This window comes from Polypterus senegalus, chromosome 5, assembly GCF_016835505.1.
Source record: "Polypterus senegalus isolate Bchr_013 chromosome 5, ASM1683550v1, whole genome shotgun sequence".
Classification (NCBI taxonomy): Eukaryota; Metazoa; Chordata; class Cladistia; order Polypteriformes; family Polypteridae; genus Polypterus; species Polypterus senegalus.
Window position 1 is genome coordinate 116061687 of NC_053158.1, and position 27188 is coordinate 116088874.

Genomic DNA, 27188 nt, shown 5'->3' on the forward strand with positions numbered 1-27188 from the left:
GGGGCATTTTGTCTGATATAATAGATTTAGGTATTTGTTTTGTCCGTATTGATCTAAAACATGTGAAATGATTTGATCAGAAATACCAGAGAGTGAACCTAAGACAGAGACATTATTCAAGCCTTTTGAACAAAGCAAATCAAGGAAATGACCATGAGTATAAGTGGGGCTGTGTCAAGTCAAAACATTCCAAATTTGAGATGAACTCAACTGCAAGAGAGCAGTTGATATGAACATGAATATTAAAGTCAACAAATACAATTATAGCAGGGCAAAGAGATGAGATTACAGTGATAAGTTCATTAACTTCAGACAGAAAGTTCATCACAGATTTGTGAGGGCAATAAACTAAAAAAAGCAGCACAAGAGGGGAGGAAGCCAGTTTCACAGAAATATATTCAAAAGATGCGACTTCAAAAGAGGAGAGTTTCTTCATTATTAAGGTAGATTTATAAGCCACAGCTAGGCCACCCCCTTTTCCTGTTAAGCTGGGTTTAGATATGTGGCTATAGCCAGGGTTAGTCAGCAAGTTTAAATGTAAATAGTTACCAGGGGCCTCATATATAAATGGTGTGTACGTACAAAAATGTTGCGTATGCCCGTTTCAACGCTCACATTGCGATGTTTAAAAACTAAATGTACATTTTCTCGCTAGCTCAATCCCTGGCATACGCAAGTTCTCTGCTCGGTTTTGCAAACTGGTGGCACCCAGCATCAAAGCAGCTTTGTTTCAGTGTGGTTTCCCTTCCTTTTTTAGATCCACATTTCTGACGCGACTTTATCATATACACTGAAATTAACCGCATATTGTTTATTAGTTTAAGGCATCTCATTGTAATTAACATGTAACAATATAATGGTCCACGGAATGGCCAAACTATTCCAGATACCTAGCATTGTTACTCTCACTGCACCACTCAGAATATTTATATCACTGTATCTGAGTATGGAATCACACAAAGCTCTACATCAGAATCAAGCACATGCTGCCTCAGCCATGCGCACAGTCTATTGAACTGCTGTCATACGACAAACGCTTCAGAGCCTTTCCTGTTTTTTTTTTTTTTCAAACACAGTTTCATCCCAATAATTATAAATACACTCAATCAGTTCAAGTACTCCTTGTAGAACTATTCGTAGTTGTAAGTACAATTACCTTACTGTAAACCCTTACTTGCAAAACCTGAGTCACTTTATAAAGCGCGTATTTACATATGATGACGATGTCATTTTTAAGATGAAATGCAGCAAAATATGTTTATTACATTATACAGATAAAACTTTAACTTCATTTAAATAATCTATATTATTGATAATTAAATATGTGAGGACACAGTGTTGCAACGCTAGCAACAAAATGGCGTTCAGGCATTGTTCCTGCCACGAGTTGTATTCTTGCTGGGGCTGGCGCGACACTGGAAAGATAGATGGATAGAATAATTAAACATGTGCTACAAAGATATCTCGATGTTCCTTAAAAGTTTTGAAGAATCAGTGTTCTAAGCTTACAGATGGCTTAACATCTATTACAGAGCTGATTGTGTGGTGATTGGGTACCTGGAGAAAGAAAAGGAAGGACAGGAATTGGAGGTTAGTAAGTTTGAGAGGGACAGTACTGCTGCAATAAATTATTTCATCGAAGGTCACACACAGCACAGCAAGCATCTTGCGTGAGGCTGGAACAATCTCTGGACAGGACGCCAGCTTGTCACTATCACTGCGCCAATGTGTTCCCATTTTTAATACATGCTTTAACTCCTATCATCATGAAAATGATATCAAGTATACAGGTACATCTCAGTATTTAAATTATTCAGAGAGATGTAATATCATTAATGTAATGAATTCTGTGTCCTGTCGGAGAAAGAGAAGCACGCAGTGATTCACACACATAGAGCACATAGAAGAACACATACAATACAAAGCATTTAACTTACTACTTTAGTTACGATGGTATTTGAGAATCTAGTAAATTAAACAATTTTAAGTTGAAGTTTATGATGTTCTACTTTAATGACAAAATTAACTATGTGATTAAAGTGGAAATTTCGAGATTAAAGTTGACATTTCGAGCTTTTTTTCCACCATGTCTCAAAATTTTTTTTTTTCTCTGTACCCTAATAAGCTTCCATATGACACTTAGACGGTGGGCTATGACTCACCTTTTCATGACTACTTTGATATCTGACAACTTCTTTTTTTATTTCGGGCACTGTGCACCTTTCTGAACTTGAACTTTCGAGTTTCTCCGCACCTCTGTCACTTGATGAACTTCCTTTTGTTGTTTATACTACTGTTTAAACTAACAAATATTACATATTTCCTTGCCTCCACTTGGTATTCGCTGAAATTCTTCTATTTTTCCCCGTGCTTTTGCCATTGTCTTTTCACAGAATGCTGAGCTTAAGGGCTATTTGTATTGATTTGCATATTCAAAGAGGTGTAATCCAATTCTGGGAGGAGCTGGAGAGTGGCAGCAGGTGCGTGCATTACTTTTCACGCTGACCGGGATTTATGTAGCGGAAGAACGTGAAAGTTGGTGTACGCACAGATTTATGCAGCTGGATTTTTTTATGTGTACGCACATTTTCGTTTTTGTCCGTACGCCATGTTTTAGTGTGAATTCTGCGCACGGCGTTATGCATGAGGCCCCAGGTTGTTGCCAAGTTTCTGCAAGAAGAAACACGTCCACTTCCTTCTGGGAGATGAGGTTGTTAATTAGCGAGGTCTTGTTAGTGATGGAGCGATTGTTCAGTAGGGCGAGCCTAAAGTTGGAACAGCCAGGAGAGTAGGGCGCAGACACTTCCTGAAGAGGACAAACGTGGTTCATGTTTATTCCTCGGCCAGCCCTAGCGTTACACCAATGAACATTGTGAGATGTCTATATAGTTGGAATCAATGCGTCCAAGCCATTGATCCGTGGGGGCCCTTTTTTTAGATCAGTGAATATAGCAAGGACCCCGAGTAATTCCAAGTGACTGGGAAAAACTGGATGACAGTCAAGACGTTTAGGCTCATATGGAGAATATATGAGCTGCATTGCCAAAAAGGTAGAAATGACAACACACAGCACAACTCTAAACCAGAGACAGAACAGGTTAAGATTATCCAGACACCAGTGGAGACTGCCAAGAGTGAACAGAATGCCGCACAATACCATGCTAACTTCAGCTACAGATGTTAGCCAACCCAAATCTCACTGCATAACCAGCTTGAAAAAGAAAAGCACAATGGGCAGGCTGCACATTCGCAGTTCAGAATGGTAAGTGCAAACAAAGCAAGGATAGATTCATACTCATCGCATAGGCAGTAACAGGAGAGAAGGAAGAGAGCTTGCACAGGACTGAAGCAGGTGTGATCCAGGCAATCAGCAATGGCATTCGTATAGTAAGTTAAATTTGAAAAGAGCAGTCTAATCAGAAGATAAAGGTGAAAAAGTCAGACGGGGCAAAATAAAACAAAACAAAAACAATGACAACAGTGAGAAGAGGCAGCCAAACGTGCACAGCGTACTCTCAACCAGAAGAGCTGATGTCAGCTGGTTTCCAGTCACCAATGCTGATCTCCAGCTCCACCGACAAGTGACAAGATATTGGAAATTATCTGTTGTCCAATTTTCACTTATGCAACTGTTACTAAATCTTATATAACACTGGGATACTGTACATTGTGTGGAACGAGCCCCTGACACAGACAGGAAGACATGGCAAATTCACCACTACACATTTATTTTACAGTATTTACAAAGTTCAAAGTGCACCACAAACCCCAAGACTTCCCCAAAGGTCCGGGCCTCTCACTTGGCCCCTTTTATACACACCCAGATGTGCTCCAGGTGCTTCCCAGCAATCTCCCGCAACATGCCCCAGTGTGGCGGAAGTGCCGGCTGTATCCCCGGAAGCACTCGGGTGTCCCTTCTCCTCTTCCCCCTAGCACTTCCAGGTGTGGCGGAAGTGCTGAGGTCCAGGGTCTCCAAGGCATTGGGGCGCCCCCTAGTGGCAATACTGCGTCCCTACCAGGTTGATTTTCCATACTCCCTACCCATGGTCCCCAAAGCAACCAGGATGGTCGCCCCCACATGGTCTGGTGAAGGCGCAAGTCCTCCTCCGTTCCTCCTGGGCGTCCCGGCCGGGTCGCCTACCCAGCCATCTATGACAATTGAAAAAACTTAATTATTTCATGTAATTTTTGTATGTTTTTATGTGCTGAATTTAAAAATGAAAAGCATTTTGTTCAATCATATAACATTTTTTCACAAAACACATTTTTTAGCTATCAATCATAGCTTCTTTTTCTTTTTTGTTGTATTTAAATAAATTAATTTAAATAATTTATATTAATGGTAAGTTGTTTGAATTTAATACTTTTCTAATATTTATATCTATGTTTTAAGCAAAGCAATTATTTTATTCAATAATATGGTCAGTGTATTTAATAAGAATATTTAGTAAGAGATGTAGTCCTTTCCAAAGATCAGAATCACTTTCATTTGCCAGTACTTACACATTCAGGAATTTAACTTGGTAGTTTTGGAGTATAATACAATACAACATTACATACAGATAACATAATGTTAATAACACACTTTCAATTATTCAGTTATAGCTTTGTAAAATTGCAGTAGGATTAGCTGAGAAATTTTTAATTTCTTTAGTTAGCATAAAAGGTACCTTTTATGAGCCTTCTTAGAGAATTTGTGTTAATGTTCCTGCTCAGGTTTGTTTGTGATAGTTGTACCCAAATATTTCACTATATTGACTGCAGAATCATTAATTTCAATTGGGAGAACTAGAAACTACTGTTTGTGAATGCCAGTTACTATTTCCACTTTCCTGGTGAAATTTAGTTCCAGGTCAAGTCACAAGAGGAGTCACCTCCTTTCTGTGAACTGTTTCATTACCATTAGTAATAAATCCAATAAAGGTTATATCACCATTAAGCAAACTTAATGTTTGTTACTGAAGGACCAGAGGACCTACAGTCATTAGTGTAGAAGGAATAGAGTAGGGGAGAAAGTACAAAGCCTTGAGGTGCACCTGTGCTGATACCGAGTCTGAGAGGTGAGAGCCGATCCAAACATACTGTTTATGGTTTGACAGAAAACTATAAATCCATTTAAAGAAATCTTGAACAGTACACTTTGCAAGAGACTGTGTAAAAATGTCAATGAGGTGAGGAACAAGCTGGTGTGCACAGTGTTTGATTGTTGCAGGTGAGACTGAGTAAAGACGGGCAGACTTTTTACAGTTTGGTATTGTAAACAGCTTCCAGATATTGTATTCCTTGATAGAAAAATAAGAAGAGAGATGAAGCTTTTGCAAAGAAGTGACTGGTGTTCAAACCACTTCAGAATTGGAGGAACAGAGAGATTGTTGATATTCAGCACCTTGTTGTTCAAATCTACTTTCAATCTTAAGTTAATCATGGAGGGAGGAATCTGTGTAAGCACTGGGAGATTTATTTTTATAGTTAATAACAGACTGAAGGCTTTTCAATAAAGAGCAACTATTGTTTGCTGAAAACTGAAGTTCCAGTTTACTTTTGTGTTTACATTTACTATGTCTATGTGACGATGTGGGTTCTGTTCTATCCTCCCACTTTCCTTTTGGCAGCTCTTGAACCCAACACCGTCAGTAATGTAACCGGATGAGATGGACAATAAGGACACCAAATGAAGCAATAGGAAGGTGCAAAGTGCAGAAGTGCTTTTGTTAAAAACGATAACCCAAAACGGTGTCCAAATAAAGTGCAGTGCTCCAAACGTCAATAAATAAATAATCCATAAAACCGTTGCAAAAAGTGAAGGTTAAAATTTTAAAAAATAATTCCTTTAAAAAGAGGTTATAAAAAACACTGATGGGAAGCAGTCTTTTCTTTAAAAAGCCGGTGCTTTCTTCTTTCACTGGTGGCTCCCCCACTTCTCCCATATGGGCTGTGCAACAGGGGAGTCACCCTGCCTGCAGGTGCAGCTGACTTTCCTTCTGCTGGTCTAGTAGCCTTCTGTTACCTGGCTATGTAGAGCCATCACTCCAGACCAAGACTTGGGTTCCCCAGCGACCAGGCCGCTCACGCTGGGATTCACTCTCTTAAGCCTCCCTGACTCCTGCAACCTTATGTGGCAAGCCAACCCCCTTCTGTGTCACTCCAGCTCCTAAGATCGCTTAGCTGGAGTGACTATTTCCTGCTGCCCAGACCGAGTGTCTGCCTATCACTTCTCCTCCAGGGGCTCTATTCTCAGCTACCTGCCTTGATCAGTGAGTCTGCTCTTTCTGTTCACTCGCTCACTCACACACACACCGGATCTTTCCTTTTCCTGCCTTCTTCTTCCACTGTTAACCTCTGTACTCTGTTTTCTTCCGCTCCTTTTTTTTCCCTTCCACATTCGCGCTTCTCCTATTAATAATAGGGATGTGGCAAAGGTGTAGCAATTAGCAACTCCCAGTGTCAATGGACATGGGCGATCCCACAACTGTACACTTCAGTGTGGAAACACCCAAGCCCACATTGTGCCCGAGAACCGCTCCGGCCAGGAAATGTATACATTGCTTAGGAAAGCAGCTAAGATTCAGTAGGGTCATTGATGTACGCAACATGAAGCAGCATTTCTAGGAATGGAAGTAGAGTTTAAAGGTGAGTTTATCTGAGTTCTTTTTTGATTATTCATAATGAGGTACTGAACCAAATACAGGAGTGATATCCACTGTTATACCTAATATTCTTTCTCACTGTGAGATTTCCTCTTTGGATTCTTTCTTGTTGATACAGAATTTAGTTTGCCAAAAAATGTATTTTTCTTATTGCCACTGTATTGGCTTACCAACATCTTTTCCTCAACCCAGAGACTAGTGTTGTATAGAGTCAACCTGGATCAGTATTGTGTATTGGCAGATTTCACATCTACAAGTCCTCCATATGAATTTCTTATTGGGGATCAGTCCCATCTAGTGTTTATTTTGATTTTCTCCTATTTCATAACCTCTGAAGGATTAAACTTGAATGAGCACATTACTGGACCTCTAAATACCTTAACAAGAGATGAATCCCCCTCCAAGGGCTAAACCTGAATGGAATGTTACAGACCCACCTTAACACTTATCACCTGTGTTAAAATCCAACAGAACCTAGATAAATCCCTCATCATCCCTCATGGTGAAAAAGGCAAAATGGCAGCAGTTATTTGAGGGGAAAAAATATGTCAGCCCCTTAAGTGCTGTTCACAATGCACCAGAGACCCATGTTTGTGTCAGGGTAAATGTGGAAGTCACCAAGTCTTGTGCTGTGGCAGGCTACAATGAAACAAATGGCATGTTGATCAGCACTAATATCTTCATCTCAGGTCACTGGATAGCGTCTATGTCTCGCAACCATATAGCAAGACAGGAAGCACCAAGACTGTAAAGACTTAGACCTTCATCCTTTTACATAGATATCGGGAGCACCACACACCCCTTTCCAGCGACCTCATGACCCCCCATGCTCTCCCAATCCGTCTACTGACTTCATAGGAAGAGTCACCAGAGACATGAATGTCACTGCCAAGGTAAGTAAACCTCTCGACAAGGTCGACACTATCTCCGCAGACAGACACACTGCTGGTGGCTGTGCCCAAGAGGTCATTAAAGGCTTGGATCTTGGTTTTTATCCAGGAAACTCAAAAGCCCAGACACTCAGACTCCTTGCTCCATCTCTCAAAAGCCCTGATCAGAGCCTCAATTGACTCAGCGAAGATCACAGTATCGTCATCAAAGTCAAAATCCGTGAATCTTTCTTCACCAACAGATGCCCCACAGCCGCTGGACCGCACGACCTTGCCCAACACCCAGTCCATACAAGCATTGAACAGAGTAAGAGCAAAAACACACCCCTGACGAACCCCAGAATCAACTGGGCAAAACACAGATGTTCTACCTCCATTCTGCACAGCACTCACAGTACCAGTGTATAGGCCGACCATGATATCCACCAACCTTGAGGGGATCCCGTGGACCCTCAGGCTGTCGCACAGGGCAGCTCGATAAACTGAGTCGAACGCTTTACGAAAATCAACAAAGGCTGCTTTCAGGAAATATAGCCCTGCTTTTTAGGTATTACATTTCTTTATCGCAGCATGCCGTTTACTTACTTTGAGAATTTTTATATTATATCAGAATAAGCTTTTCTCTCTCACTCTCTCTCCTGTGCTAGAGAGAGCTTTCTTTTAAAATAACCTTTTTTTGGTCAGTTCCTGCATCTTCATTTCAAACTGTGGAAGAGCTCATTTGCATGTTGTTCTGCTAAATAGCCCTGACTGTCCTCCTACCTTTCCCTGTGCACCACTCTTTTCCACATCAGCACTCTCCCTTTTGCTACACTGGCTTAGTTGAGTGCCAAGACCATAGGGACTATTGCTGTCAGTGTCAGGTATTTTGGCTTTAGAAAACATCCTATTTATTTAGATACTAGCAAAATACCCACGCTTCGCAGCGGAGAAGTAGTGTGTTAAAGAAGTAAAGAAAAACAAAAGGAAACATTTTGAAAATAATGTAACATGATTGTCAATGTAATTGTTTTGTCACTGTTGTGAGTGATGAGTGTTGCTGTCATATATATACATACACACACACATATATAAACATATATATACATATACATACATATCTACATATATACACACACAGCTATTTTGTATCAGTGCAATACGCTGCTTGTTAAAACGGATAACTCCCGCTCTTACGTGCAAGTCTGCGTGGATATTATGAACTATCGTATTTGTTCAAGTTCTATTTAAATTTTAAATAGAAGGAATTTTTATTTAGTCGACAGAAATATCTTTGGTAGGAATGGTAAAAACAGACAGGAATATTATTCCTGAAAATCAACTCAAATCTTAAACAACTTATAATATTTTGCTCTCCATAAAAATATATCCTGTCTAAATTATACAAGTTAGAAATAAAGTAAACGTTAAAAGAACAAACATTCAAATTTCCTTACTCTTACGTAATTTTATATAAAAAATAAACTTAGATTTTAAATATCCCAAAAGATTTTGCTCTCCATAAAAATATATCCTGTCAAAATTATACAAATTCAAATATGAACATGCTGCATAACAAAACCTGGAAATATAAATAAAATGTGTTCCTTTCAGCAATAACAAATCAAATCATTCAGTTGTCTTTGCTCATATGTCATTTTAGAGCTGGACGCCTGGCATCTTTTTTTGGCAACAAGTTCGTTTATGTTTGGTGTGAGGTTCTGTGTTGTGGAGATTCTCAGGATGGATTGCAGGTGCTCATCAGTGAGGCGACTCCTGTGTGCTGTTTTGTTAGTCTTTATCACTGAGAAGAGCTTCTCACACAGATATGTGCTACCAAACATGCACAAGGTTCGAGCCGCATGTAGACGGACTTTTTTTGTTCTTCAAAGTCACCAAAGCGCCGTGCAAACTCAGTGCGCTCAGTTTATCAGCAAAGTGCGTATTTGGGAACACCGTAGTGACGACTTGGTTCAACATTACTTGGCAACAGGGAAAGTGGGGCAAGTTGCACTGGTGCATTTGTGTCTCCCATAAAAGCAGCTTCACTTGAAATCACTTTGTGATTGTGCACGGGTAAAACGTCCGCTGAAGTGTCAGATTCTTATTTAATTCTTCTGCTTTCTGTATCTTCTGCATTGCATTCAGGTCTTTCAGGTTACCCTGATGTTTTGTCTCATAGTGCCGTCTTAGATTAAATTCTGTAATTACAGCCACATTAGCTCCACAAATGAGACACACGGGTTCAGTAAACATATACTCGGCCTCCCATCGGTTTTAAAGGCTCTATTTTCAGAATCAACTTTTCTCTTCAGCATCGTGTGAGCTAGCTTGCAATAACTTGCAGCATCATAAGCTAGACTTGATTAACGCGTAAGTGTTGGCAAGGCAGCTGAAGCGCTGCATTATGGGATCTGTAGTTTATTGTGTTACCAGCGCTTCATATACCGGGCCATTAATAACAATAATACAGTATATAAAATGATCTCGCGGGCGGATATAATTACACGCCGGGCGGATGTAGCCCGGCCCTTGAGTTTGACACATATGGACTAAATAGAACTTGAAAAGATATATTTTTCAAATGTGATCGCAATTCAGATAGAGTTGACGCACTACAGCCTGCATGCCTCAATAAGTCATCCTCCCTCGCTCTTACTTTTTACCGTTCATCTAATGAATACACTGAGTATGGCTTTACCAAAACAATCATTGATGGCGAATAAAGTATCCATTATTCGAGTATGTAGATCAGGGTATATATATACATATATATATATACCCGCGTATCGCAGCGAGAGTAGTGTGTTAAAAAGCTAGAAAAGAAAAGGGAACATTTTAAAAATAACGTAACATGACTGTCAATATACAGTATTTGTTTTGTGAGTGTTACTGAGTGTTGCTGTCATCAAGGATTTGATTATCATTATTTCTTTCAATCAGGTTCGTATTTGTAGGATGTGTTGTGTTCAAGTTACATTCCGTGTTTGTCAATCGTTGTAAAAATGACAGGTTTCATTTATCGATTCGCTTCTTACTGCATCAATAAACAGCTCGTCTTCTTCTTTATCTGAGACCCGACACACTGCATGCACGGGTTTTTTTTTTTGTCTTCCTTTAGCGGGACATTGACTTTTTCCACCATGTGCTTTGTTTCCACAGTAGCTGCATTTATGAATATGCTTGTATGTATCAGGCGCTTCATATTTTTGCTGCCTTTTCAATTGTGTAATTCGTTTTTGTTCAGCGCTCTTTGGAACTGTTCCTTTTTGTCTGTGCACTGCATCAGTTCACGTGAGCCGCTTGGTCTACATGCATCGAAGTTTCCCAGCTGTGCTGGTGCCATCTCGTGCTATGTCCATGGCTGTATTTAATGTTACCGAAGTCCCGGCACTTAAAACTTTCTCTCACAGTTTCGCTGAGTTTGTGTCAAACACCACCCTGACCATCTCATCTTCCTCTGCATAAGCACAGTCCTTCACCCGTGAATATTTACCCGTGGCAGTTTGCTATTGGATTGCCGCTGACGGACGCCTTATATGGGTAGGCACTAAATTACAAACGCCAGCGGCAGCCTGTCTATGAACTTAATTTAAAGTGTAGGTTTACATCGTGCTTTGTTTCAGTAGCAGAACTCATGAATATGGTTGTATATGTCACTCGCTCGCTTCTTATTGTTTCGCTGCCTTCTCAATTATATAATGCATGTTTTCTTCAGCGCTTTTTGGGCCTCTTCCTGGTTTTCTATGTACTGCGTGATTACGTGGAAGGCGTGATGATGTCACACGAAACTCCACCCCCACGGGTTTCAAATTCATCTCCATTACAGTAAATGGAGAAAAACAGCTTCCAGTTATGACCATTACGCGTAGAATTTCGATATGAAACCTGCCCAACTTTTGTAAGGAAGCTGTAAGGAATAACCCTACCAAATTTCAGCCTTCTACCTACACTGGAAGTTGGAGAATTAGTGATGAGTCAATCAGTCAGTCAGTGAGTGAAGATTACGTGGAAGGCGTGATGATGTCACACGAAACTCCGCCCCACCCGGATTTCAACCTCATCTCCATTACAGTAAATGGAGAAAAACAGCTTCCAGTTATGACCATTAAGCGTAGAGTTTCAATATGAAACCTGCCCAACTTTTGTAAGGAAGCTGTAAGGAATAACCCTACCAAATTTCAGCCTTCTACCTACACGGGAAGTTGGAGAATTAGTGATGAGTCAGTCAGTCAGTCAGTGAGTGAGTCAGTGAGGGCTTTACCGTTTATTAGTATAGATATATATATAGCAAAATACCCACGCTTCGCAGTGGAGAAGTCGTGTGTTAAAGAAGTTATGAAAAAGAGCAGGAAACATTTTAAAACTAACGTAACATGATTGTCAAAGTAATTGTTTTGTGTATTTGACGGCAGAATCACGAAGTTGTTTTCATCTAGCTGCATCAGAAAATGTACCACGACGTCTGACATGCATCCTTTTTAGTGTTTTCTTACAGCTTGGATTGCTGTTGTCGTAATCGGTTTGAGTGTACATATATATATATATATATATATATATATATATATATATATATATATATATATATATATATATATATATATATATATATATATATATATATATATATACACACATACATATCTTCATATGTATACATATATACATATCTATATACATATCTACATATACACATATAAATATACTGTATATACACATATATATACATACCTATCTACATTATATATACACACACATACATACATACACACACACAAATTATATATGTGTGTGTGTGTGTGTATGTATGTGTATATATGTGTGTGTATAGCTTTGGTCACTGAAACAAACACAGGAACATAAATTGGTGTAAAAGTATAACAAAAGTGTACTTTTATTCAAGTGCACCTTTTCCATCGCCTTTTCCTGTAAGATGCAATGTACACACCTCTCTATGCTGTGGTTTCTATTACACACCTGAAAGAAAGAGACAATACATGTGAAAATATCATCGCACTAATGCAATATTATTTTAAAACGAACAGCGTCAGATCGGGTGTGAATTTATGCAGGAACTGGAAATTCTCTGATGCAGGACCTTCCCCCAGGGAAGAAAGTACAGTGTCAGGTGCACATTCAGTGTAATAGGAACCATAGCACAGATAGTTGTGTGCACGGCAACAAGTACACGTGTCGTAAATGTAGGAAGGACGGTCCTTGGGTGTGTGGGAACTGTTAATATTTGAATGTGATGATTTTATATAGCACGGAATGAAAATCAGCACTTCTTAGCATTGCACCATGCAAGCTGTCGTATCAATCGCCTATTGTAACTTGCTTTCTTTTTTCTTCGGTTATACAGGTAGTCTTGAATAAAAGTGCACTTGTTTTGTTTGCGAAATGAAGTGTCTGCGTGCACTTTTCGTGGCATTACACGTGTATTTTTTGACCATGCCCGTTTGAGCACGCTCAAGCACAGGAACATAAGTTGTTGTAAAAGTATAACAAAACAACGGGCAGATGGGGAGTGTCTGATGATTGTATATAGCACCGAAGTTACTGCTCTTTACCATTCTCTCCTCTGCATGTCCTGGAGTACAAAAGAAACAGCATACAGCAACATGTGGGGACTGGCAGGAACACTCAATATAACTGAATAAAAAGAAAATCAAGTGACGGTGAGATACGAAGAAGGCAGCTTCGCCAGCGTTTGTGTGTCAGAACCTGGGGGGGGGGAGATGGGTGTTAGTATGCATTGTGGTACACTGCAGAGCTATAGCGCGTCTTTAGTGAAAACAGCCGTGTCAGATGGGGTTGTATGGATTGATTCTGAATGCGACTGAGAGAATGAAAGTGAATTAAAAAAAAAAAAAGCTAACCTTTACAAGGATCATAAATTGCACCGGCTGTTACAAACTGAAATCAAATGTATGCTTTTATTCTAAAATAGTAAGACTAAGAGCAGTTTACTTCTCAAAACGGACTTGGTGCAGGATTGAACTCACGACCTTTTGATTCCAAGGCGAGAACTGACTCCATTGCACCACAGAGGCAGTTATAATGTTGGGCTGTCAATGTCGCATGTTAAAGCGGCTTTTTGTTTCTGCAGTTATATTTTTGAATAAAAGCGCAATTGTTGTGTTATATTTGAACCTTTTATGAAAATGTTTCTTTGCTATTTGGACTTCAGGCTTCATACATTATATAGTTTATGCCTACATTTTGTCATCTACTACTAGAATAAAAAAAGTTTCTGTTTTAACAATGTGTTGACACAGATTACTGTAGAAACGGAACAGACATGAAATGCGTGTGTTCCAAATAATGATCTATTATTTCCACTCTAAAACTCCACTTCACTCCCAGATACTCAATCAAGGCATGAGCTGGGAGAAGTTCGTGCACATTCTAAATTGGTGGGGGGATGGAATAGCCGGCTGCTCCTAGCTTCTCTTTATCAGCACATTTAGAGGACAAAGGGTGCTGGCGGAGAGGTGTGAAGGGATTTAAGAAGCGATTTAAGGTGGGACGGAATTACGAGTTTTTTCGTAGGCTCTGGTAATTCTAGTGTTAATGTTAGCTAAGACCCGGCACTTAAAAGTTTCTCGCTACAGCAATTTTAACTCCGTTACAAAGTGATCCAAAGTCTCATTTATACCTCGTGTCTTCTCATTAAGCTTGTATCTCGCGAATAAAGTATTTGGCGTTTTTCTTCAGCGCTCTTTGGGAGTTCTTCCTTCTTTTCTACGTACTGCAGTCAGTTCACGTGATTACGTGGGAGGTGTGATGATGTCACACACAGCTCCGCCCCCCCATGGCCGTCGAGCTAATGTCCATTACAGTATATGGAGAAAAATAGGTTCCAGTTATGACCATTATGCGTAGAATTTCAAAATGAAACCTGCCCAACTTTTGTAAGTAAGCTGTAAGGAATGAGCCTGCCATATTTCAGCATTCAACCTACACGGGAAGTTGGATAATTAGTAGTGAGTGAGTGAGTGAGTGAGTGAGTCAGTGAGGGCTTTGCCTTTTATTAGTATAGATAATATTTGAAAGGTGTTCTATTTCATACAGTTGAAAAATACACAGTATGTTCATGTTGCAAAGTGGTGCGAAAATGTGGGTGTTGTGTCAGTCCACCTATTAAGTCTTGGAGAATTATGTTATAATATGTGTAATGCAAAGGATGGTCCTGTGATGCATGAAGGGAAACTTCTGTCAGAGTGTAGAAAAGAAAGGTAACGTTTTTGATAGAAGCTTATGAGACCAAAGCTTATGATACCCTAGCATTGGCGTCTCCTTTCCTCAGTGTACTGCATTTCAACTCAGTTATTAATGAACCACATTCAAAGGACAGAAAAGAAGCAATGCTCTGAAGAACTATCATTTAAAAGACATTTTAAATTGCCAATGTACAGTCTGATTTTACTGGGGGGTTTTTTTGTACACGTGACTTTCTGTTCTCCTTTATCCTCTTTTTCCCCACTTTCCTCTAATTACCACTGTAATATATGGCCGACCATGTACCCCGGCCAATACCTCCAGGCCGCCAGATGGAGCCGTCCTTGCAGCGTAGAGGTGCCCCAAATGCCAGCAGGGAATTATGGACAGTGGTCTTTAAATGCACAGCCCTACTGGATACCATGGGGGCCGCCAGGAGTCGCTGCAGAGAGGCCCAGGGACTATTTTCCCTACACTCCGGAAGTACGTCCCACTCACATGGACAGAAGAAATGAAGACGTGCTTCCGGGATGAAGAAAAAGAAAAGTTTTTACCTGACCAGGAAGTGATAGAAAGTCACATGGACTGAGGGACAAACACTTCCGGGTCAAGGAGTATAAAGGACTCTGGGAGATCCCAGACAGGGTGGCTAAGCGTCTGGGAGGTTGGAGGATTTGTTATTTGTGATTGTTTATTATTGTTGGAGTATTTAGGAGTGGAGGGTGCTATATGGAAACTTTATTATTGTAATAAATATCATTATTGGACTTATACCTGGTGTCTGACGTGTAGTCTGAGGGTACAAGGGTGCGAGTTAACCCTTAATCTGTCACAGTTGGCGTAGCCTCGGCAGGATTCTCTGGCCGTCAGTTTGGCAGAGGACCTGGGAAAAATTTTACTGTGGACAGAATACCCCGGGAAGACAGCGTCACGACACACACAGGAAAAATCGCCAGAAACCTCACCTTTTTTCAAGTCCGTAATGGGGAAGAAGAAGACAAAACATAATGCCAGCAACAGCGGAGGTCTAGCGCTTGACATTGCCTGCGCTCAAGACGAGCCATGGAACGGCCCTGCGTTTCTGGAGAGATTTCTGGAGGAGGACATCTCCAATGAGGTATGTGCGGGAAATGTACTTGAGAATCTTTTTAAATTAAAACCTTTTGTCCCGTGTACATACCTCCCAGATGTCCATCCGAAGGCTCTGCGGGAGGCAGAAGACAAACCCGAAGGCGATGGCGCGCTCTTGTGCAGGCAAACGAGTAACCCGAAGGACTTCCGCATTACGGGTGCGGCGAGGGACACGTGACCTACCACGAGGGATTCCAGGAAGGTGACGTTCCGTGTCCAGGTGTTTGTGGCTTTGCACAAGAAAAGACGGATTTGGTTTTTCCGAAAGGGAAGGGGGAGGCAAGCGAAGCACCGTTCTCTCTACAAAAAGGTAAGGAGGTTCGGGAAATGACTGATCGGTCCGTCGATAAATTGATACAGACGGATCGCAGTCAGCCAAAAGCGGCACCGCGGTCCTCGTCCAAAGAGAACTCCAAATCCCAGGCTCCCTTGCAGAACCCGTCAGAGCACGTGCCGACAACGGCCGTGTTCATTGGCTCCCGGCCGGACAGTAAGGTGAACCAGGAAGTAACCCTATCTCCGGTCGAATTAACTGTTTTGACATGCATGCTCTGTCACCAGGGCAAACTCATGGCCCAAGAGGCAGTACCTCAGCTGAGTGATTGCAAACTTAATTGCTAGGGCCTCCTGCTCCTCAGCCACATACCTGGTTTTCCGGTCCAGCAGTTTCCAAATCAGGAACATGTCGGAGTGTTCAATACCATTGAGGCTTTGGCTCAGCACTGCACCAAGACCTGAGCCCGAAGCATCTGTGTGAAGGATGAAAAGCAAAGAAAAGTCAGGGGCTTTCTGTTTTAGCATCCCATACCACTTGATTTTGACTCCTGTTCTTAGTGAGGTTGGTCAAGAATGCTGCTATCTTGGAGGAACAGGGTACAAACCGGTGATAGTAGCCTGCTAATCTGAGAAACGCTTGGACCTGCTTCTTGGTTTTTTGGATGGGGCCATTTCAGTATGGCATAAACACTGTGGTCGCAATGATGCCTGGCCCACCAGGTAACCAAAATATTTGGCTTCGATTAATCCAAAGAAAAGTTTCTTTGGGTTAATTTGAAGATCGGCTTCTCCTAATGACCACAATACAGCTTGCACCTGCTGAAGGTGTTCCTCCCAAGCACTGGAATCAATAATTGCATCATCCAGGTAAGCAGAACTATATGAGTTATGAGAACGGAGCACTTTATCCACCAGATGCTAGAAAGTCGTGGGAGCCCCATGTAACCCAAATGGATACAATATCAAGGGTGGTCAAGAATTTGGCTTGTCCTTGCCGCTCGAAGAGGTCGTCCACTTGCAGGATCAGATATACGTTGAATAGGGAGACCTGGTTAAGCCGATAGAAGTCATTGCAAAACCTTCAACTCCCATCAGGCTTTGCGACCAATATGATGGGACTGGACCAGGGACTATGACTCTCCTTTGTCACACCTAATTCCAGCATTCATTTAGACAGATAGATATTTGATCTCTAGCTCCACTTCTGCTCTTTTTGCTTTGGGAAGTTTGAATGGCTGTTCTCGGACTATGACTCCGGGTTCAGTCACTGCGTCATGCACAATCAGGGAGATTCATCCAGGTTTTTCATCACTACCTCGAGGGTAGACAACATAACTGTTTCCAGCTCCCGTCGTTGATGGGTTGTCAAATTAGGACCGAAGTTAAGGTCTAATTTATGAGCGAAGAGTGAAGGGGGCTGTGTGGATGAGGAATCAGGATCCCTATCTTTCCACGGTTTCCGCAGATTCACGTGGTATACCCTCTTGCTTGGGCGATGATTTGGTTGTTTTACCAAATAATTGACAAGCCCCTTCCTCTCCTTAACCTTGTAAGTGCCCTGCCAATAAGCCAGCAGTTTAGAATGAGAGGTAGGAACAAGTACCATAACCCTACCTCCTGGGCAGAACTCCAGCAGAGACGTGCCACGGTCATAGCAACAAACCTGGGCTGCTTTTCCAAGTGACATTTTAAAATGGGTCAGGTTTTAGCTAATCTATTGTGTAACTGAGTGATATACTCTAATATATTTGTTGAGGGGAGGGCCTCTTCTAAACTTCTTTTAGAATATCTAATATGCCCCGGGGTTGTTGCCCATATTATAATTCAAATGGTGAGAACCTTGTAGAGCCTTTTGCCCAATAGGCAAAATGATGAGGGAGAGGAGCTGATCCCTGTTCCTCAATGACCACCTTGTGAAGCATCTATTTGAGAGTCTGATTAAACCACTCCACTAAATCATCGGTTTGAGGATGATATAGCAAGGCTTTTAAGTGCTTTATCTATAGTAATTTGGCCGTTTCCCTGAATGTTTCTGAGGTAAATGGTGTCCACTGATCCATAAGGATTTCTTTAGAGATACCGACTCACGAGAAACCCTTACCAATTCCCGTGTGATAGCTTTAGATGTCACTGAACACAATGGACCAGCTTTGGGATATCAGGTCACATAATCTACCTGGATCATTATACTGTATATTTATGTCCTCTGGCCAGGGTTTCTAAGGGTTCCATTAGGTCAATCCCAATACATTCGAAAGGGACATCAATAAGGGGTAAGGGAACTAGAGGAGCAGGGTACCTCCTAGGAATCTGCCACAGTTAACATTCCGGACAGGACATGCAAAAGCAGCGAACCTTGTCCTTAATATACTCGACCGCACCGCCCCTTTGTGTTCAGCTACCCGATAGAAATGTTTGTTATTTAACACAATGCGATGACCTTGTGTCATAGGATGTTGAATGCAATGGCCATTTACTAGAACAACTGGATGTTTTGCAAATTTAAGGGAGTCATCATTCCTTTGCTCCCTTTTAACAAAAGTCAGAGTCTGCCTAAATTGTAGTTGTGAGAGAAGATCAGAGGCGACTTCAAGGGGTGTGGTTTGCTTGTGGGTTGCCGCGATATCTGAAGATGTTGAATCTGTGTGCAATGCCCCAGGAGTCTCCACGTCACTGTTAGAAGCTGAACTCCATCTCTCCTCCGGCTATGAACAAGCATGGAGGCAGTTGCGGATGCGGCTTCCACATCCATTACTAGGCCCGATGTTTGTTCAGGGGTGGTGAGTGTTAAAAGTGCTTTTACTGTCTGACCAGTCTCGGCCCAGTATCACCGGTAACAGAGGACTTTTTAAAACCGCTACCGCAAGTCTTTTCACAGTTCCCTCATAATTGAAGTGTTACTGCACGAATCAAATAAGGCTAGTCCTTTAAATCCATTTAGTATTATCACTCTTGTATGGGGAAAGGCCAGAGGATTAGCAAGAGCGCATCACCCCTTACTCTCTGTCTCTCCACAAACCCCTTCACTGCTGTGAGAAAACTGCTGCCGCATTTGCTCCACAGTGTAAAGACTAGGGTCAGATGTAGAGACACAGGTATGTTGGTTTTCACACACGTCCCGTTCTGGTTCTCCTGAGTAGGTCTCTGCTCTTATATTTTCTATGCTCTCTATTAAGAGAACTTGTTCTTAATTGGTTGTCCCCAGACTGGCTGGGTGAGATCGCTGGGAAGGGCTCTTAATAGTAAAGAGCAGTCTATCTGCTCTACCGTCTGTCAGGTGTTATTTTGATCTGGCCTTAGCCAGCACCCGATTTTAGCCCATAGGCTGAAAGCCTGGGGAGCAGTTGACAGAGAGGGGTTGTATTCCCACAGGAATATTCTCCTTGCCTGCTGGCTTGGGGCACCCCCACCTTTGTGGGGATTCAAGGAGCAGTCCCTTTTCCCAGGAGCCCATAATAAGTTTCCAATGTGTCCCCCTTCAAGCTCGGTTCTAGTCTGTAGGTCTTTTGTCTACATGCCCAGTGATCTATTCTAGACCCTTGGGTCGAAGCTCGTCCCGAGTTCTCCTTACCCACAGCAACTGTCCCTAACCTGGCAACTTGAGAACAGTACTCCCCTACTTGATCCTTTATGGGTTGAAGATCCTGGTCGGGTGTCAAGGTCTTCTTCATATTCTGTTCCTGGTCCCACAAATGGGTTGGGTTCCTTTTAGGGCTGGTCGGCAGAAGTGATGTCATTTGGAGTAGGAATTGGAGTGACTTTCTTTTTTTTTTTTTTTTGGGGTTTGGAACCAGAAGTGACTTCATCAGAGCGGGATTGGAACTGATGCCACCAGAGTCAGGCAGAGTTTCCGTGTCTGGTCTGTAGAGATAAAAAATAAAGTTTACTGTACCCCACTACCCCATGGCCTAGTGTGGAATGACTTTCTTTTGGTCCTTTTAGCTGCCTCCCATGTGCACGTGTGGCTATATATATACATATATATATATATATATATATATATATATACTGTATATATATATATATACTGTATATTTTTTTTTTAAGTTGGGACTTGTCACCAGATTTTATTGTAAATATATATTTTTTCACTGAAGAAAAGGGTTGTACTCTGTAACAAATTTTTTATATAATACTTGTAGTTTGCACAATAAATTTTGTTTTTGCCCCAGCCAGTTTTCACTGCTATTTTATAAATGCCTCACTGTTATGAAATATTTTAAAAACAAAAATGTTATAACTGACTCTTTGAATTAACAAAAATTGCTCCAGCTTCCAAATCCATTAACTACAGTATATCCCCAAAAGCCTTTCAAATGTTATGCTATGCATACATTTTCTAAACCTGTTAGTTTTTGTTTTTTGATCGTAATTAACTGTGGTATTGCTAAAACAACACTGTATATGCCTGTGCTATCTAGACATTCTTCTCCTTGACTTTCTTATATCCATGAAAATAAAACCTTGAAAATTTACTTTCTCCTCTGAACATTGAGTGTTTTAATTTCTGACAGCTAAAAAAACATTTCATATTTGATTTGCTCAATATTTTTTAAAAATCACTGATTTATTAGTGGGTCAGACTTAACTTTTGATGTTTTTTGACTGACAGCTATGTAAGAATTGAACACAGTCAAAAAGTAATACATTTACTCATAAAAAAGCAAATTTTGAAAAATTTCTTAAGTAAAACGCATAATGTGTAATTTTGATAGATGATTTTACAAAAATAACTTAATGTTTCTTTTTTCTTGTTTTGTGCCAATAGCTAAACCAATTGATATCATTCAAGGACTGGAGAATGTAGAAAGTGTTGAGGGGGGAGAAGCACTGTTTGAGTGTTATCTTTCAAGGCCAGAGCGTTATGCATACAGGTGGCTGATGGATGACCAGCCTGTAAAAGAGTCAGACAAAGCTGAGATGGCTGTCTTTGAAAATGGACTCCGACATCTTCTGCTATTAAAAAACCTTAGTCCAGAGGACAGCTGCAGAGTTACTTTCCTTGCTGGAAATGTTGTCTCATCTGCATTTTTAGCTGTTAGAGGTATGTATCTATGTAAAATATGCACACGAATTTAATCATTAATATTGCTTTCTCAGATACTGAGAAATTTAGTACATATTATTACCAGAAAAAAAATACAAAATATGAATTTGACAAAATGAAATGACCCAAATGAAACCTGTATGTCTTGAAGAGAGGGAGGGCATACACACACCATTGAATACCACAAGTAGAGAGTAGTCATACTGAACTCTCCCTAATGCTTACTTCACCGTGAACCTCACTAAGCACTTATGCATTAATAGTACATGTGTTTTACTTTTTTTCTTTCACAGGTTGGCAGCTGGGTGTTGTTAGACCACTAGAAGACATTGAAGTCATATTGGGTGAAAAAGCAGAGTTCAATTGCGTATTGAGTGAGTTTGTACCAATGTCCGAGGTTAGCTGGTACCTCAATGGCTCAGAGATCCATGCTGATGACACCTGGGAAATGCAGGCACAAGGAAACTCTTACTTGCTTATGCTTAAAAATGCTCAGGCACACCATGCTGGAGAGGTGACGTTTGCAGCTAGGGATGCAATTTCATCAGCCAAGCTAATTATTATTGGTAAGTTATATATGTTGTCTTTATGAAAATTGTTACTCACAATCATTTTGGTCTGAGGGATAGGACCACCTATTAAAGACAGTTGGAATGGAATAGAATATTGCAATGTAGCAATCTGATCTAAGGTGTGGTACTTTCATGTTTAAAAATAATGACAAGAAAACAGATTTGTAAATAATAAGGCCTTTTCACTCAGTTCAGTTTATTTTTTATAGTGTTCTTCACTGAGTGGAGGCTCAGAGCACTGTAGAATTTTATAGGAATAATAATCAGTAAGACACCCACCACAGGAAGTCAGATTAATGCAGGTAATGGGTTGCAGGATTTCTGTTTTACCTTCCAGCTGGGGTGTCAGAAGTATGAAGAAATCTGTACAATTTATGAACAAGGTTCATAGATTGGCGAAAGTCTACATAAACACTTTCGCTATCTCTGTTGTGATTCAAAACATGGCTTTCACAAATAACCCACGCTTATTGAAATAAGGAAAATACTGCAATTTATTTATAATGTAAGGATAATAGAAGATGGATATATGCAAATATATAGATCTATATAGATAAAAGACACAACACAAAATGTAAAATAATGAAAGCTTAGTTTAACTTTTTCTCTCCTATAGAAAAAAGGCATGTAACATTGATTCTATCTCTTGTCTTAGATAGAAATTTCCTGTCTTATAGGAAAAGGCACACGCCATATGAATCCTGAACTTTCAATTCATGAGATTAAGTTGGAAAAATCTTCTGGCAGGTTATGAAATTTAAATTGCCAGCAACTGGCACTTGTTTGCTCACTAACCTTTATTTAGGGACCACACACTCACCATACTGAGCTCTCTCTCTTGGTGTGTGTTTGTGTGACTGTGTGCATGTGTGAGGTGCTATTCTGCCCATTCCTGTTGGATTTAGTGTGAGAAAGGTATAATAGCCAGAACCTATCCTTTTAGCGTGCTTTGTTTTCTTTATTCAGAAGGCTCCTTCTTTTTCCTTTGGTCACACCTTCTGGTTGCAGGAGGTACTGCAGTCTTCTTTTCGAGGGTTTTACACAGTGTCCTGGGATGCTATCAAAGTTACGCCTGTTAAGTCAACCGGTGATCAATCGGTGTCCATCATTAGCAAGGCGAGCACATGGTTTATAGTCTCTCTCTCTCTCTCTCTAATCACAGTCTTGCCCAAACTCCAACACAAATGAGTATTCCACCTTTTCTGTCCAGCACAGTTGCTTTCTGGAGTAAATTGGATTCCTTCAACCTCTGTTGCAGTCACACCCTGTAGCATAGAGAAGGAAGAGCAATTAGTTTCAAGGTTCTTTTATTGTCATCAGCAACTTTTTACACATACATAGTGAGATGAGGCAACTATCTTCATTAGCCACTGTACAATATAAGGCAACATACAACAAAGCTGAAGTTGTTATAGAAACAATATAATAAATAGACAATAAGTACAATAAATAGACAATGCAACAAAGTAACACAATAATGTGAAAGAGAATACCATGGAAAGAAGACATAAGGTTATACAGGAACTACACATTTTTGTGCATTCAGAATTCTGATGGCCTGTCGTATGAAACTGTCAGTCTTGCAGAACCAGAGTGGAAGCTACAATACTGTTTTCCAGATGGTACAAGAGAGAAGAGGCCATGTAATGGGTGGGAATGCTCTTTCATAATGTTAATGGCTCTTCTGTAACAGACTTTCAATGATACTCCTATATAATGTGTTAAGGATTGGTGGGGTGAGTTTCGCTCTATTCAGTCTTCGCAAAAAGTGGAGATGTTGCTGAACCCTCTTTGCTAGGAGACGGAGTTCAAAGACAATGATAGGTCATCTGTAATGTGGACTCCCAGGAACTTGGTGTTTTTGGCCCTCTCAATATAGGTTACAAGGGTTTTAAAAAGGAGGAACAGAGGTTGTGTCATTGACTTCTTGGGTGCACATATCCATCAGTGTTACTCATTCTAGATTTATGGCCCTTTGTTCAGAACTTGAGCCTATTTCACTCGCTACAGAGAGATGTCAATGGCTGTTAAAGTGTCAGGAATTAATCATCTGATCATATGAGGCTGCAGATGCTGCATTCTAAGAGGACGCCCAGTCAGGCAAACTGAGACTTTCAGCTGGTGATAAGAGTCTCTCAATGGTTTTCTAAGCCAGGACTCGGGTTCCAGCCTGGTAAAATGGATAACGCTGGTCTGTCCTAAAGCACTATTATGAGTTCTCAAGCAAAATACATTTTCAAACTTTACAAATTACTGTTGCATAATATATACACATAAAGATACATACTGTACAAGCTAAAACATGGAGTAAAGCAAAGCTATTTCAAATTGAATGACTTGAAAGGATACTAACAGTACTGTATATGTCCATTATATTATTGTCTTTTAATTAAAATGTAGAAATGAAACAGGTATCTCATTAGTAGGTGAGAATGTTAATTCTGTAATTAAGTTACATGAAACAAGTCATAAAATTCCAATGAAGGGATGGTCTTCAGTTGCCACTGTTGAGCTTTTTTTACACAATATCATGAATTTTCTTGTTACTACTACAAAATAAAATATAAAAAAAATAAACCTTATACAATTAACTGGTATTTTTTCCTTAAGGATCTAATAATCTCATCATGACTAAAGTGAATAAGAAATAACAATAACCATCCAATCAAACAATCTTTTTTCAGCTGACTACAGGACTTAATAAGAATAATATTAAAAATACATTAAACCTGCATGTTGTAAATTTAATTACCACTTAATTAGTGTAATAATTTTACTTCTCATTATTCTTTTTTCTTAATGTTCTTGATTATTATTGTTACTGTTGCAACTCATTGCTGAAATGAATGTGCCACTTCCATAAATAGTTAATATTATTTTTGTTTTACTTTAGCAAAACATATTTTTCCTTCAATTCTATTTAAAGAAAGATGAGTTTATCTGCTTCTTTAAGAATGGGTGCAAAATATTAATTGATTTCTAATAAACACTTTGTAAAACAGATTTTGTTTAGTTTTTGAGAATGCATGTTTTAAATCGTGTGTTTTAATTTTTCAATGCTAATTTTTATATTTCAGTGTGACTAAACAGTTTAGTCTTACCAACTATTATCTGAAATTTAATGTTGGAAATGTATTCAAATTAAAACTTGAAACTGGCCTACATAGAATACTTCCTTGCTGCTTCTGGTTTCTTCATTTTGTTCCTTGTGCTTATTCTATGTTGGCCCTCCTCCTTAATCCCTTCAGCCCTGCCAGATCCCCCCGAAGAACCTGAGGTAATGAGTAAGAACAGTCAGTCTGTGATGCTGTCCTGGTTTATGCCACTCAACGATGGCGGTGGGCCCATTCTTGGATACAATGTGGAGATGCGTTCATCTGACAGCTTCCTCTGGTTGCCTTGCAATACCAAACCTATTCCGAACACAGAGTTTGTAGTGGACAACCTAATCCCAGGCATGGGATACCGATTCCGGGTGTCTGCAATAAACCGAGCTGGTGTTGGTGAACCTGTCCATTTGCCGCAAACTGTACAGCTAGGTGAGATACCCCAAAACTGCCTGAAGATACATGTAGCTGCTTTTCCAGCACAATAGTTTCCTGATATCTTGTGGCTTTGTGAATTATGCCTCTGTCTTTGCTTTACTACTACATTTTATGGAATTGGTTTATTGTAAATATCAATTTATCGTTACCAAGTCTACTTATTGATCCTTTTTAAAATATTCTTTATTAAAATAAATGTAGCCACAGCAAGCACTGAAAAACAGCATATGTGTTGCATTTCAACTTAGTTAACACTTTGGATTGCATTTTACAGTATTTTTGCATGAATAATCTTCCATACTTTTGACACATGCAATATATTGTACTGTACAAACCTTCAGTAAGACTTATGTCACTCTTGTGAGAAAAAGAGTAGCACCTTTTTAGGCAATGAAACAACTGGTTCATATGTCACTGTTTACTGGGAAATTCATACAAAAAGAAAATTAAAGCAGCTTATGCTTTTAAAGTTCATAAAAGTGTAACATCTGCAGTATGTTAAATAAATATACTGTATTGTAAAAATCTGCATCATCAGTTGTCTAAACAAATGTAACTTAAATTGAATAAATACTGCATAACATAGCCCACTTTTTAAAATTTTGAGTCTTGGGCTTTGGAGCCAGAGCTTAATACAATGTTTCTGAACATTAGGAAGGAAAAGCCCCAGGTTGTCCATTTATTGCTGGGCCACTTCATGCACATATCCAAAATGGTCAATTTGGAACCAGCGCATAACCTAAACTTTATTATGTTTGGAATACTGTATGGGGTGATTACCCAAACAGAAAAGAACATTTAAACTCCAGAAGGTCAATGTCTGGGCGTAAGATTTAAACACAGGATGCTGGATCTATGCAGCAACAGAACCATTCGCTGTCCATCATTTTTGTGTCCCAAGCAAAAATATAATTAAGTCTTTTCTGCATATGAGTTTCAAACTGTCTGCATTTTAAAGGATGGAAGTCTTTAACCTTTTAAGAAGGATACATATAATTATATGGAAATTTGTGTTGCGCATTTAATATAGGTTTCTGCTACAATATTTTTGAATGTTATCAATATTGATTACTTTAACATTGTTTTAAAAAAATCTTTAAATTTCATGTTGTTTGTTTTATTTTATTCTTTTAAACATTGAAAGAATAAAATTAATTGCTTTTTAGGGATCCTAATTTTGTGTGTTATGCATATACAGCAGAATAAAAATGGAATAATCTTGATATTTTTATATTTTAAATAATTTATAACAAGTGATATTTTATAATATGCTATTAAATATAATTGTCCATCATCATACCTTTGTCTGTTGTTTTAGAGGTCATATTTATATTTCAGTAATTCAATTGTTATTTACAAAGTATGCTTCAAATATTTACAGAAAATTACATTTTTAGTAAGTTAAAATAGCTAAAGTTAAAAATCCATTATTTTTTGCTATGTTTGACTAAATGTTTCTGTCAACAGAAGCTCCAGTAGTGGTAACAAAGGCTTTGTCTGCACCATCTGTGAAGGAAGGTGGAAACATCAGCTTGGATTGTGAAATATCAAGAGATTGCAGTACTGTCATGTGGCTAAAAGATACAAAGAGAATTCATCCGGGAAATAAGTATCATATCATTTCTGATGGGAGGCATCAAGCACTGGTCATTCAAGATTTCAGCAGTGATGATCAGGGAGTCTACAAGTGTGTCATTTCTCCGGAAGTAGAATCTTCAGTGGAATTATATATTTCAGGTTGTGAAAAGATAATTTTTTAATATTAATTCACAATATTTTATTACAAAATCGGAACAGTTATTGTACCACATTTTCATCAATAATAATAGCTAATAATAATGTCAATACTGTATAAAGTTTTACCTGATTAACATTACTCC

The 27188-nt window shown here is 39.6% G+C and overlaps 1 protein-coding gene across 8 annotated transcripts in view; it reads left to right on the top strand.

Annotated features, from left to right (window-relative positions):
* obscnb (obscurin, cytoskeletal calmodulin and titin-interacting RhoGEF b) overlaps positions 1 to 27188 on the top strand; it is a 571330-nt gene that overhangs the window by 389354 nt on the left and 154788 nt on the right. For 7 of the 8 annotated variants that reach the window (XM_039753252.1, XM_039753256.1, XM_039753255.1 and 4 more), the window contains 4 exons: positions 20913 to 21188; positions 21485 to 21757; positions 25012 to 25302; positions 26776 to 27045. In XM_039753252.1, the coding sequence (XP_039609186.1) occupies positions 20913 to 21188; positions 21485 to 21757; positions 25012 to 25302; positions 26776 to 27045 (1110 nt within the window). The remainder of the gene's footprint in view (positions 1 to 20912; positions 21189 to 21484; positions 21758 to 25011; positions 25303 to 26775; positions 27046 to 27188) is intronic. The other variant, XM_039753258.1, reaches the window with a different exon arrangement.